This window comes from Medicago sativa, chromosome 3, assembly GCF_051527215.1.
Source record: "Medicago sativa cultivar Bolivia chromosome 3, Bolivia_mono, whole genome shotgun sequence".
NCBI lineage: Eukaryota > Viridiplantae > Streptophyta > Magnoliopsida > Fabales > Fabaceae > Medicago > Medicago sativa.
The window spans coordinates 24,918,751-24,932,644 of NC_140751.1; the positions used below are offsets into that span (position 1 = coordinate 24,918,751).

A 13,894-nucleotide genomic window follows, 5' to 3' on the forward strand; every position below is an offset into this window, starting at 1 on the left:
CAACTTGATGAGGTTCTTTGTGTCTGTCCTGTTATTTTTTTTATAATTGATTTGATTGTTTCTTTTTCTATCACTTATATTTAGTTTTCAATTTTATTACTGTAGAATATTATCTATGATAATCCAACCCAGTCATTCATTCTCGAGAAGAACAATGCTTCTACTGAGTGCTCAGATTTCCTTAACATTCCCAAGGTATAATAAACGCGTTGAGTTTCTGTGTGATTTAATGAATGATAGTGTTATTGTATTTATTAATATTATCTTCATTTTAAGTATGAGAATTTTATGCTTATTACAACAATCCTTCTCTACTTGTGGTGAAAATGATTTGGAACAAGTTCGGAATTGCATCTGATGCCTATAATCCAACGTAATTGTCTTCCACTAAGTTGGTCAAACACATCAAGAAGGAGTGATTGACCTTTTCTTTGTCTGCTTTTTTGAAAACATGTCATCAACTCTTGCGAAGTTATTTGACTTGCATGTGTAATTAGGTTCTGGGTTAGTCAGGATCTCTAACTAAAAAATAATGGTTGTTTCCAAAATTTAATCTGATAAAGACATCATGTATGTAAGTTGAACAACATTTCTTGAATTTTAAAGTCTTTTAGCATGTGAAACACATAAGATTGGTCATAATTTATGATTTAAATTTCTGCCTCTTTCAAAATAAAACAAAAATTGGATGAATATGGTCACCAATTAACAAGAAAAGTTAAACTCGTATAATTTGTTGCATAGGACTGATAATATTAACTTTATCAGTGCATTATGTCATTTAGTTGATTCGCCTATGATCTTAACCTATATTCTTAGAAAAGATGCATCAACATTGTTGAAACAAATGAAAATTAACATCTCTTAAAAAAATTGCTGAAACAAATGAAAATTAACATCTCTTAAAAAAATTGCTGAAACATGATGCATACATTTAAAGATAAAAATGTTTATAGCATTCCACGGAAACACATTTGTAGAAACAATGATGTTACAAACTACAGAATATAACTTTTATGCAATGACACCTAATCTTAATCATTGAAAAGCATGATAATGTTTACTATATAGCTACACCAAATTCTCTTGATCATAATGAAAGAGGCACTTTCTATATAGCTACATTGTCGTCGATGGCAGTTTCAGGACATGTCTTTGGAAAAATCGGAAGTTTAGAATCCAAGCAATTATGCATTTATAAGATACAGCGCATTGCGTCTAAAAAAAATACATTAGTAAACATACATTTGAATTAATCGGTTGACAACATATTAACTTATTCAAACATATAACAAAGATTTTCAAAATAATAGTGTTCAACCCGTGCGAAGCACGGGTTTATAACTAGTGTGTGTGTGTGTGCATATATATATATATATATATATATATATATATATATATATATATATATATATATTATAAAAGTAATAATCTTAAATTTGATTAATAAACATTAATGTTGAAGATATTGGTCAAAGATAATATTATAATATTAAAGTCAAATAATACATTTTTTAAAGGAAAGCCAAATGAATACATAACTTGTGGCAGAAAACTTTCAAACCTCAAACCACTACGAATGTGTCGTTTTTCAATTTCACACTTCTTTTCTTTTGTTTTCTTATTTTATTTAATTTTGATCACTAGTAATAATCTTAAATTTAATTCGGTTGAAAAATATTAATGTTATTATTGGTCAAAGATTTTTTATTTTGTTGAAGATATTGGTCAAAGATAATATCATAATATTAAAGTTAAATAAATACAATTTTTTTTAAGGAAAGTCAAATAAATACATAACTTGTGGCAAAAACTCTCAAACCTCAAACCACTAGGAATGTGTAGTTTTTCAATTTTCACGCTAATTTTCTTTTGTCTTTCTTGTTTAATTTTTCTCTCTCATGGTTTGAACAACGGTTTCAGTGTTGAACTCATTCATCGTGACTCCTCAAAATCACCTCTCTATCACCCGACAGAAACTAAGTTCCAAAGAGTTTATAATGTTGTGCGTCGTTCAATCAATCGTGTCAATCACTTCACCAAACAAATCTCTCTCAATACAAATCAACCTGTATCGACTTTAACCCCAGAATCAGGTGAGTATCTCATTAGTTACTCAGTTGGTACCCCACCCTTTAAGGCTTATGGTTTTATGGATACAGGTAGTAACTTAGTTTGGCTTCAATGCCAGCCTTGTCATGCATGTTTCAATCAAACCTCTCCTATATTTAATCCTTCAAAATCTTCCAGTTACAAAAATATTCCATGCTCTTCTAGTATATGTAAAGATACGAATGAGACACATATCTCTTGCTCCCACGGCGGAGATGTTTGTGAATATTATATTACATATGGTGATGATGTAAAGTCACAAGGGGATCTTAGTAACGAGACTTTAACATTAGATTCGACCTCCGGCTCTAGTATCATAGTTCCCAATGTTGTGGTGGGATGTGGACATGCAAATGTGCTGACAGATAGTAGTCAAAGCTCGGGTATAGTTGGAATGGGAAGGGGACCAATGTCACTTATAAATCAAGTAGGCTCCTCATTTGGTAGCAAATTCTCTTACTGTTTGATCCCTTTTAATAGTGATTCTAGTCAGTCTAACTCCTCTAGCAAACTTAATTTCGGAGATGATGCTGTTGTTTCGGGTGAAATGGTTGTTTCAACTCCTATGGTCAAGGTCAATGGTCAAGAACTCTATTATTTACTAACATTAGAAGCATTTAGTGTAGGAAACAATAGAATAGAATATGGAGGAGGAGCAAATGCTTCTACTCGGAACATCATAATTGACTCAGGTACAGCGCTTACTTTGTTGCCGAATCTTTTTCTCTCTAAGTTGGTATCATATGTGGCACAAGAGGTTAAACTACCACGTATCGAACCTCCTGATCATCAGTTAAGCCTCTGCTACAATACCACTGGGAAACAACTAATTGTTCCTGACATTACTGCACATTTTAAAGGTGCAGATGTTAAGCTAAATTCTAATGGCACATTTTTTCCATTTGAAGAGGGGATTATGTGCTTTGGTTTCATCTCATCTAACGGTGTTGAAATTTTTGGGAACTTAGCTCAAAATAACTTGTTAATTGGCTATGACCTAGAAAAAGAAATTATCTCGTTTAAGCCTGCCGATTGTACCAAGTATTGATGGAGTGTAGACGTGCTTTACCTAAATTTGGTTATATCACAATAATAATAATAATTGCTTATTTTTACATCTTAGTTTTCCATTGTACTTTATCTTTTTTAACAAGCAAACCTTTATTAATCACCACTGCTCATGTCACAAAAAAATTAAAAAGTGACAATAAAAATCGCAATGTAGATGTTAAATCACAACATTCTGCCTCTAATTAACTTGTATAAACAATCACAGTCTTCATTTTTCTATTCATAAATAAATCATAAGAATGGTAACTTATGGTGTTTACTTTTTTTTTTTTTTAAAGAACTTATGGTGTTTACTAAAGTTTCAAGTTTGGGTGTAAATATAACGGTTTCTAGTTATGCGGTAGTTGATTGTGCAGTGCATCTGATGGATGCTGGAACGTGGCAAGACAGATTAGACATGGACCTGATCCGCACATGACGGTACCAACAGTTGTAAAGTGGATGAAACTGGTATTAGGATGCCTAAAATGCAACTTAGATGCATCCTTTTCGACAAGGCTAAAATACAAATGCAACATATTTGTATCAAGGATGATCAAGGAACTTTTGTTCTTGCTAGAACTAAATGGTACCCTCTTCTCGTCGACGAATTTATGAAGTAAATTTGGTAGTAAATTAATGTGAGTCAAATGTTAGAGACGAATTTAGATATTATTTTTTGTCAAAGACTGAATTTGGTCGCAAACAAATTATTATGGATCAAATTAGTAGAATTTTTCATTTATACTTGTTTGTAGGAGTCACTCTTAAGTTTATTTGTGCAGATTTCATGAATTTAAGAATGGTTTGCAGTGTCATATAGCTTTCAGTCTCATGGTTCTTTAAGAGAAGATGCATATTTAGAATTATCCCATCAAGAAATGTTCCTGTTAGGACTTTGGTACTTCAAATTTCTTTAACTTTTGACTAAGATCCTCTTCATTAACACATAAATATTAATTATAAAGATGAGTGTTGAATGAATGAAAATGAACCATGATACAGAGTTTAAAAAACATCATAATGATGAGAAGACAAATGAATAACCTACATAAAAAGCAGTTTTAATTCAGCGTGACAGTTTAGAGTAGTTTTCATTGACAGTAATAACATGACACATCTTGAGAAACCAAATATAGGAGACACAACTTAATTTAATGATATATAAGATAGTTGCAGAAATTTATTTATAAGAGAAAGTAGAATATTATAGTTACTAAGATGTTGTTTTTCCCATTGAAAATGATTTTGTCCTCAAGATCAAATTTCTATTTCCATCAATCCAACAAAAAATTGCTTAGTAAAACAAACAGTTTCCCCACAACAGAAATGAAAAATCATCTTATTGGCCACTCGACACATATTTTCTGTCAAACACCAACAACATCATTTCTTGTTTTCTTGAAAAACAAATGTATGTACAAGTTGTTTGTAATATATAGCATTCCTCTGCATCCAACGATTACTTAATCTTCAACTATATCTATTTAACCAACATGTAATAATACTCTTGTAGAGTTATATGAACATATTTCATATATAATAAACTCACTCCATAATATACATCATCAATACAATCATACCAGTCCAAATTTATAAAATTTGTCGCAGAAGGGATAAAATTAACTGATATACATAGTTCACTATCAATTTGCTAGTACTCCGGATTCATTATATAATTTACAGTGAGAAAATAAATCATAAAACAACCAAATCATGAAGAGTGAATGTAAGAACCTGCACTCTCACTTGAGTCAAGCTTATAAATATCAATAAAACTATACTAAAACTCTGCCAACTAATTTGTCAAATATTTTAAGATTTTGGCAGTATGTAAATAAGAGGCAATATATGGATCAAACTAAATGATGAAAGGAACTCCAACATAGATAGGCAGAACAGACAAAGAGACTGGATCCTAGCTTTATGGCCTATCTAAATATCTTCTTGGAAATATAACACTTTTGCCAATTTCATGGTCATGCTCTCAGGATATAATAACAAGAGATTAAATTTGCATATTGCCATGTTTTGTGCGTGAAGCCATTGTTGTCTCATGTCCTCTTTCTTTCCCTCGCCCCTGTATAAAGTGACAAAAGTTTCTGTTAAAACTAAATGAAAAGATCAAAATCTTAATAAATCAAATCAGAGAAAATTTATAAAAATAAAATGATAAATTCATTTTCTATATATCTAATAGTGAGAATTACACACCAAGTAATAAGTACATGATTTATGTACAACGAAGAAAACTTCAAAATTTATATAATAAAGGATGAACTATCATAACCTGATCAAAGTAAACGAGAAACAAAGAGGACAGATAAAGTCAGAACTACATTTTTCACAATGTGCTTTTTAACAAGGGAAGCAAGAAACAAGAGTTTGCAACCATAGTTACATATATCATGCCCTCGAATACAAACTATGGAGAAACTAGCATTCCAAACACTAATGTTATTAGACAATAGATGGGTTGATTATGTTCAAAAAATTCTCTCTTTTTTTGAATCAGAAAAATTCTCTCTCTCAAATGACATCATAAGGTTTGGTAAATAATGGAGTAGTTCATAATATCCCTTCTATAAATAGAGAAGATTCTCAAGATCATTATTGCTCTCAATTCAAAAGATAGTAAGGAACATTTTTAGGCGACAATGATAACATTTGGTCAGTTTCTTAAACTAATGTGATTTGCTCTAACTGCAAAACTAGTTGAAATATGACAGGGAATGAATTCAACTAACATGCCAAATAATTAGGAGAAACACTAAAGATCAACTTCAACACATATAATGAAACTTTTTTTTAAGCTGTCACTGTAAAATGCTTCTTTTGCACCTTTGAAACTGCAAAAAACCTCAAATTAGATGAAAAATATAACAAATTAGATGACTAGTTTTTTTATACTAAATCATGCAATATTCCATCATCCAATTTCTTTGTATGTCTCTATACAGATGGATGTAGTATACAACAAATAAGCTTCATATTTATAAGTGATTCAAAAAGATATAATGACCTATGATAACAATTTACAAGGGATTCAAAAACAGGTACAGTGGTTAAATATCAGAGAGAAAGAAGTCAGATGACATAGATAAAAGGAAGACATGCGAGGTAAATGAATTCAAAAGATAAATCATACATTGCAGGTGCAAAACACACTACAAGTGCTAATAGTTTTAAAATTACATGGTCCTCCTTATGCCTATTTTGGTTATATTTAGAGATAAATCATGCTCTTAACTGAAAGTTGAATAAAATGTCTGCTTGATTCATAGAAGGGTAGCATTATGGACTACAACAACTAGGAGTACACAACTATAGAGATAACTACTCTACAATCTCTTAATTAAGGTCTATTTTCAATCCATCACTGTTAGAATAATGTCACTTTAAAGAAATATTACAAGGCCAATCAATTGTAAACCATACCTTCTCTTAATACCTTACAAACGCAACTCGGTAATCCACTCTGGAGGTGGCCAGAACAGCTTGAAATATTCAGGATAATCCGACAAAGGTGAAACCTTACCATGATCCAAGTGAAAAACACTCATTTTACATTTCCTGATATTAAGACCATGGAAGCTACGAGAAGATGTACTAAAGATGACAAAATTCCCATTGGCTAAACCCAACTCCGAAGCAGAAGCAGAAAACGAACATCCATCCCCCAAGAACAAAACCCTATCTCCTAAATCCGTCAACTTGACCCACTTTTTCTCCTTCTCATCAAGCCTAAATACATCAATCCATACAGGAACACAATAATTTTCATAGCCATCCACTAGCAACAACTCACATTCACTCTCCACCAAGAATTTACTTTCCCCACCAAACACTGGCTCGGCAATCAAACAAACGCTCATGTCCGGTCCAATCATAACAGTCTGACCAGTTTTGTCTACCCCATAAGGCCGCCCTTTAAAAACACAAACATTTCCTCCGTGGGAGTTTGACATGTTGGCTATTGTTGTCCAACCGTCATCCCAACAACGAAACATCATCTCCTCCTGAGTGAAGTCACGAGTGACGATAAAAGGAGGTTGTTCCTCCCGACACATGGCGGCAACAGAAAAGCTAAAGAAATTCTGATGTCCTCCGACCGGGTGGTGCATGTACAGGTGGTGCATGTAGAACATGCAACCGAGATCTCGAAGCGAGAGTTTGTTAAATTCAAGCACATTATTGAAATCTGAAGATAAAAGCTGGTTAAATGAGAAAGGATGCCAAAGTTGAGGTTTACCGTTCAAATCTGGACCGATTCTGATCAACCAAGGGTTGAGAGATGGTTGGTGTTGTGGTGGTTTGATGAGAAAGATGGTGTGTTTAATGAGATGGCTGGTACAATATTTGCTGTTTAGAATTTTGAACGGGTCAGAGTTGGTATCTGGAAATAGTGGAAGGTTTATAGGTAAAGGATTTTTGTGTTTGTGGTTAGGGATTGAAGAAGAACGCCATGATACAGAACGAAAATGAAGGAGGCAAAGTTCATTCTCGAGTTTTTTTGAAATTAGTTGAACAAGTTCTGAAGGAAGCTGAGACCAATCTACAGCCATGGATGCTAGGGTGGGTTTGTTTAGGCGTCTCCATGTTTGCAGTTTATCAAGTTATAGCAGATACATTATTACTATTTTGTAGGACAAAGATACATTTTAAAATGTAAATGATCTACTTCTTATGCAAAAAGCCAACGTTGTAATTAATACTATTACTTGCTTTGAAAATATAACAACAATTAAAGAAAGTTTACTTGCATCTGACCATTTACACACGGCTCAACGCAGCAAGGATCAGCAATTTATTGATCTTTATTGGTAAAACATCTGTTTGACAAAAATATCATTTTAATCTTGTAATTTTTTTAACTTTCAAAAAGAAATTCTTTTATTGGTAATAGTCAAACGTGTTAGCAAAACATTTGGCACACGACAAGTGGTTACCTGTTATATGAAATACTCCCTCCGGTCCTTGTTATAAAAAACAATTGATTTTTTTGATTTATTGTGTAAGTGATGTATCTAGTCTATATTTCTAATAAAATGCATTAATTATTCTATGAACCTAAAAAGTCAACTTTTTCTTATAATAAGGACCAGAGGGAGTAAAAGTAATCGTTGCAGATAAAGTTAAAAGAAAATGTTAACATTGTTTATGCATCTAAAAGTAGTAACTTTTGCATTGAAAATTGTACGGTTATAACTTTAACAAGTGTTTGACTTAATTTTTAAGGCATGATTTCTTTTTATGGGTTCCTTAAAGAATGCCCTTAGGGCACTTGTTAACAAGAACCCATCATTAAATGTGTTACTCCCACCGTTCCGTTTTAAATGACCTAATTTAAAAAAGTGTATTATTCATATATATTTTGACCCCATTTTTCTACTAATATATAAATACAAAATATGACATATAAGATCTTGTTGGATTTGTCACAATTAATATTTTCAAAATATCAAATTTTTATAATTTTTTAATAGATTATTAAAGATATTTAAGTTCAAAATTGTGCATTGACATACGTGACAGGGTCAACTAAGTCATATAATATGGAATCGAACTAAGTCATATAATATGGAATCGAGGGAGTAAAAATGTGTAATAGGTGCCGGTGCTGACTTATACAACTTTCAATTTCAATCTTTGTAGTTCGATTTAGTTGACGATGTTCAGTAGCCACCTCCACACTTGGTCGATAACACAACCAAATGGTTCAAATGGTCTTGTCCTCAACATCAGGTTTATATTTTCCTCAATCCAACAAGAAAATTGCATTCTAGTACAAACAATTTCCCCAAAAAAGAAATACAAAATTATCTTATTGGGCATTTACCACGCGTTTTCCATCAAACACCAACATCATTTCTTATTTTCTTGAAAAACGAATGCATGTATTCATGCATTTCATATTCAAGTCGTTTTGCATTTCCTCATCAAACAGTTACTCGATCTCAATCTATATCCATATAACCACCATGTAATAATACTTACCTTTTACCATTATAAACTAATTCCATATTACAAGTAAAAAATTAATAAAATCTGTAGCAGAAGAGATAAGATCAACAAGATAAACTTGGCTAGCTATAAAAACCAAGAGTTAGCTTAGCACTCCAAACAGCAAGTAACTCATAAAACAGAAAGATATACATCGCCACCAAAAGAACTATAATTTAAAACCATAAACAGTAAAAGAACCTGCACTCTCGCATCAGTCAAGCTTTACAAGCAACAATTGTTGAAAACATTCTTAAACTCTGCCCTTCTTGTAAAATATTTTTTAGATTTTGACAGATATAAATAAGAGGTAATATGTGGTGGAAAATAAGCTGTGAGGAGATTTTTACCACGTTCAAACCTCTACTAAATAATGAAAGAAACTCTAATATAGAAGATACAAAATTAAGAGACGGGGCAAAAGAAAAAAGAAAACTAGGTAGATACTAAGAAAGAGCATTTCAATGGTTAATTAGTAAAATAACTTGCATGCCTTCAGAAAAAAAAAAATGAATGCATATGCACATATCAAAACAGTACACACCGCATTCATCCCTGCATTCATCTGTCAACTTCACAACATGAACCTTAACGGACGAATTTTCACTTCCTTGTGTTGCTGATTGAAATTCGACTTTCCTGCACAATAGTGACTGTTCCTTTCCAATACTACAACAGAAGCAAAAGCTCCCATAGTAACAGAATGTAATTAAAAAAAAACAGTAATTCTAAAACCAAGAATGCTCCACACAAGAGTAAAAGCTCCCATAGTAACAGAATGTAACAAAAAAAAAACAGTAATTCTAAAACCAAGAATTTCACAAAAAAGTAACTTGCATTCTTCATTCCTTAATCTGCTTTGTCTTCTTAGCATAGTCTTATAACAGACCTCATACATTGTCTTGGATTTTCACCCCACTAACTAAATGAATAACTAAAACCTTTGTATTTCACTCTCAACCAACTCTACGCTAATAGTTTCACTGCCTTTGGTTCTGACTCAAACACCACTAAGCTGCCAAGTTGCTCTAAGCACTCTTTTGTATTGTTAGGAATAGCCGAAGACATACCAATCCACTTTAAGATCTATAAACTATCTATGCTCTACCATGTTGTCAAGCTCCAAGGCCCATAACAGCCATAAAGATTAGACAATCCAACTCATTTCATTCATAACAAACAAATTTAAAGCCAACCAGCTTGACAGTTATTAAAAAAAATCCAAATTTTAATGTAAACTAGTTCTAAAAAATACACGAGCTTTGCATCAAGTGAATCATTCATATAAAGACAAGGGATTGAATAGAGAGAAAAGATAAGAAAATGATGAGTAACAATAATCAATTAGAAATTATAGCTCTTCAATATATAAAACATGTATAGTGGCAACTGAAAATCACTGACTAAGGAAATGGATTTTATCCCATATTCATAGAGCAAGTCACACAGTTTTAAGTCATTTGATAGAATTGAAGAACTTGAAAAATCACAAGCCAAGATCAACATTAAGTAAACTTAATTGATACTTAAGTGTAACTGATGAATTGAGTTTGAACTTCACAGCACCATAACAATGCAGGTGGCCAACAACAAAATAACATAACAAAGATCAACCTTAGGTAAACTAAGTTGAGATATATGTTCAACTAACCAATTAAGTTTCAACTTTACAACATCGTAATAATGCAAGAGGTCAACATCAAATCAAAATAACATAGCATAACAAACCCTGAATAACCAACAACTTTCTTACATAAGAGAGTTGAAAAATCTATAAGAACGCTTATCCAGCCATCCAAATGCAACCTCATTTTCCAGTATCTTTTGATATGAATATGTAATTGGGAGTTTGTTGGTAAACATATAGTCTGCAAAAGTAACAATGAAAGAAGATAATCAAACCCAACAACATTGTTACATCTTATTTAGAAACTTCATAACAACAACAACAACTTGTCATGGTGATGTACTCCATATATTCATATATCTATACATTTTATTACATAAGCTACCCCTAAAAACAAAATTCATCAAATACATTCAGATTTCAGAAAAAGCTAGCTGCATTTATAAAAAAATGAATTGAGTTCCTGAAAAATCAGAAGTGTAGATACTTATAGTCAATGTCACATCTCAAATTTTTCTAAGCAATAGTCAGAAGGTTTATCCAATCTAAACATAAACTAAACACAATAATGCACTATGAATCACTATCAAATTAGAAACTTTTCAATAGAAGATAACATACTCTGTCAAGAGTTCAGATTTTGAGGATCCACTCCGGTGGCAAGAACAAGTTGAGATATTCAGGATATTTAGACACACGCGAAAGCCGGTCTTGTTCTAAGTGAAAAACACGGTTGCCACGTATCATATTGTCAATACAGAGGACAGATTCATCAATGAAGATTGCACAATTTCCTTTTGGAATACATAGATCTGAAGCAGAAGCAGAAAACGAACATCCACGCCCCAAGAAAAAAACCCTATCCCCGAAATTCCTCAACTTCACCCACTTCTTCTCCTTCTCATCAAAATCCATCAACCTCACCCACTTCTTCTCCTTCTCATCAAGTTCAAAAAAATCAATACTAAGAAAATTAGATGACTCATCAATAGCCAATAACAATAACCTACCCTCACTCTCCACTAGCATTTTATTCCACCCAGGACAATCAAAACCCAACCGTTGAGCTGCTAACTCGACGCTCGTGTCCGGTCCAATTGTAACAGTCTGGCCGGACTGGTGGACCACGTACAACTGCCCTTTAAAGACGCAGGTGTCTCCATAGACAGATGACATGTTGGAAATCAGTTCCCAATGCTCATCGTGGTCACGGAAAAGCAGCGGCTGATGGGAACAATAACTCAATGTGCCGAGTACGAGAGGGTTTTTCCCATGGCACGTGACAGCAAGGACCGTTTCAGGATGCATGTAGGTTCCGCGTTGATTTTGGTATGTGAAGTCGTCTTCGTCGACGATGAAATCGGTTCCTAAATGAAGAACACAGAGTTTGTTGAAGTCAGTCACACGAGGACGGGCGGGGGTTTGTTCTTGTTGTGGTCGGGGATATTTGATGAGTGGGTGAAAGAGTTTTGTTTTGCCATGTGAGTTTTGGGTAAATCTAATCAACCAAGGACGACGAGGAATTAGGGTTTGTTCTTCCTCTAGTTGCGATGGTGGTGGTTTGACAAGGAAGATACTGCGTTTGGAAAGGTAGCAGGATGGAGAGTCGGTGTTGTTGATGGAATCAATGATCTCGTTGTCGTTGTATTTGATGGAATTATCTTCATACTTGAGGAGTGGGAATTTGAAGGGTAAAATGTTATGGTGATTTGGGATGGAGGAAGAACGCCAGTTGAAACAAATTGATCGAAAGCGAATGAGATCGATTTCAGTGTCGATTCGTTGCGATATCAGAGTGAGTAGATCCTTTGGAAGTTGAGACCAGTCTGCCTCCTCCGCCATGGAAACTGACGCTCCTAATAATAATATAACAATGATTAGCACAAATTAAAAAGTGCACGTTGGTTTATATGAAATAATGCAAACAAAAAAACTTAAAAATTGAAATAAAAAATGAATAATACAGGGACAAAACTGAAAATCGCAAAAATCGTAGAAGCTTAACAATGAGGTGCATATATCATCATCTTCATGATGCAATTGCAACAAACAAAAAACATTTCCAAAAATAACAGAATGGTCTATTAAACAGAACTTCAAACAACAGAATCGTAGGGCATCGTTTGGAGTTTGAGAACGAAAAAAAAAAAAGATTAATCAACGAAATGGTAAAGTAATAAATAATAGGTAAAGTGTGATATGAAGGTTACCGAAGAAGCTAGCAAGGAAGGAATGTCGGTAACATATCTTGTTTAAAAAACAACGACGCTAGAATGGTGACTATGTAAGCATGATTGTACAATAATCAATTATCATAAATAAGCAATTTTTAACAACTTATATTATTAATAAAAGAAAGCAAACAAAGCCATGGCAGTAGCAAAACAAAACAAAGGCTACAAATTATTTCAATGCATAAGCATAATGCATTCATATTTAAATTGAATCAATTTCTCAATAGTCAATCCCCTATTCTGAAACCCTAAAAAAATCCCAATTCTCAATTCTAAAACCCTAAAACAATCAATTGTAGAATGAAAGAGAATTGAGAGAGTAGAGAATCAATGGACTTACCTAGGTTTGAAGAAGAAGAAGAAGTGGAAGAGAGAAGAAGATGATGCTGCCTGAGACTGAGACTGGAAGACAAGAGACTCATTGCATTGACTGGATTTGTTTCTTGTCAGAAGAGTAGAGACGGAGGGAATAGACATTTTGGTCCTCTAATTTGTACTCATCGGTCAATTTTATCCCTCAATTCTTTGAAATAGTCGATGCGTTCCCCGACTTTATAAATGTCAATCAATTTAGTCCATCCGTCAAGTATCCGCGTTAACAAGTGTTGATGTGTCATGTTAGGCGTTGACATGAAGTTCCAAATCAGCTTTCATCTGTACATGAACGAATTTGATCGAATTTTTTTTAGAATATCCTTTTTTAAAAAAAGTCAATACAAATTGTTACACTGTCAAATCGATCCCTGGTCCATGAATTATGTCACTCACTATCAAATCGATCCATAAATTATTTATCTTATCTATCAATTTGATCCTTCATATTATCAAATCAATGCTAAAAAACTAAGAGTGTGTTTGGATGAGGTAA

At 33.1% G+C, this 13,894-nt stretch overlaps 1 protein-coding gene and 2 pseudogenes across 2 annotated transcripts; 1 reads left to right on the plus strand and 2 right to left on the minus strand.

The window, feature by feature from the left end:
- Positions 1 to 1,837: 1,837 nt before the first annotated feature.
- LOC146936606 (aspartic proteinase CDR1 pseudogene) lies at positions 1,838 to 3,234 on the plus strand (annotated as a pseudogene).
- Positions 3,235 to 5,043: 1,809 nt separating this feature from the next.
- On the minus strand, positions 5,044 to 7,742 carry LOC146936607 (F-box protein SKIP23-like; annotated as a pseudogene).
- A 2,909-nt stretch (positions 7,743 to 10,651) lies between these two features.
- Positions 10,652 to 13,539, minus strand: LOC146936608 (F-box protein SKIP23-like). Of its 2 annotated transcripts, none has more exons than XM_085751342.1 (3): positions 13,367 to 13,539; positions 11,414 to 12,648; positions 10,652 to 11,033 (listed from the first exon to the last, which is right to left on the minus strand). In XM_085751342.1, the coding sequence occupies exons 1-2, from the start codon at positions 13,446 to 13,448 to the stop codon at positions 11,426 to 11,428; spliced, it is 1,305 nt and encodes a 434-aa protein (XP_085607468.1). In that variant the 5' UTR covers positions 13,449 to 13,539; the 3' UTR covers positions 10,652 to 11,033; positions 11,414 to 11,425. The 2 variants fall into 2 exon arrangements, with proteins under 2 accessions (XP_085607468.1, XP_085607469.1); XM_085751343.1 differs by having other exon boundaries at positions 11,414 to 12,639; positions 13,367 to 13,481.
- Positions 13,540 to 13,894: the final 355 nt, after the last annotated feature.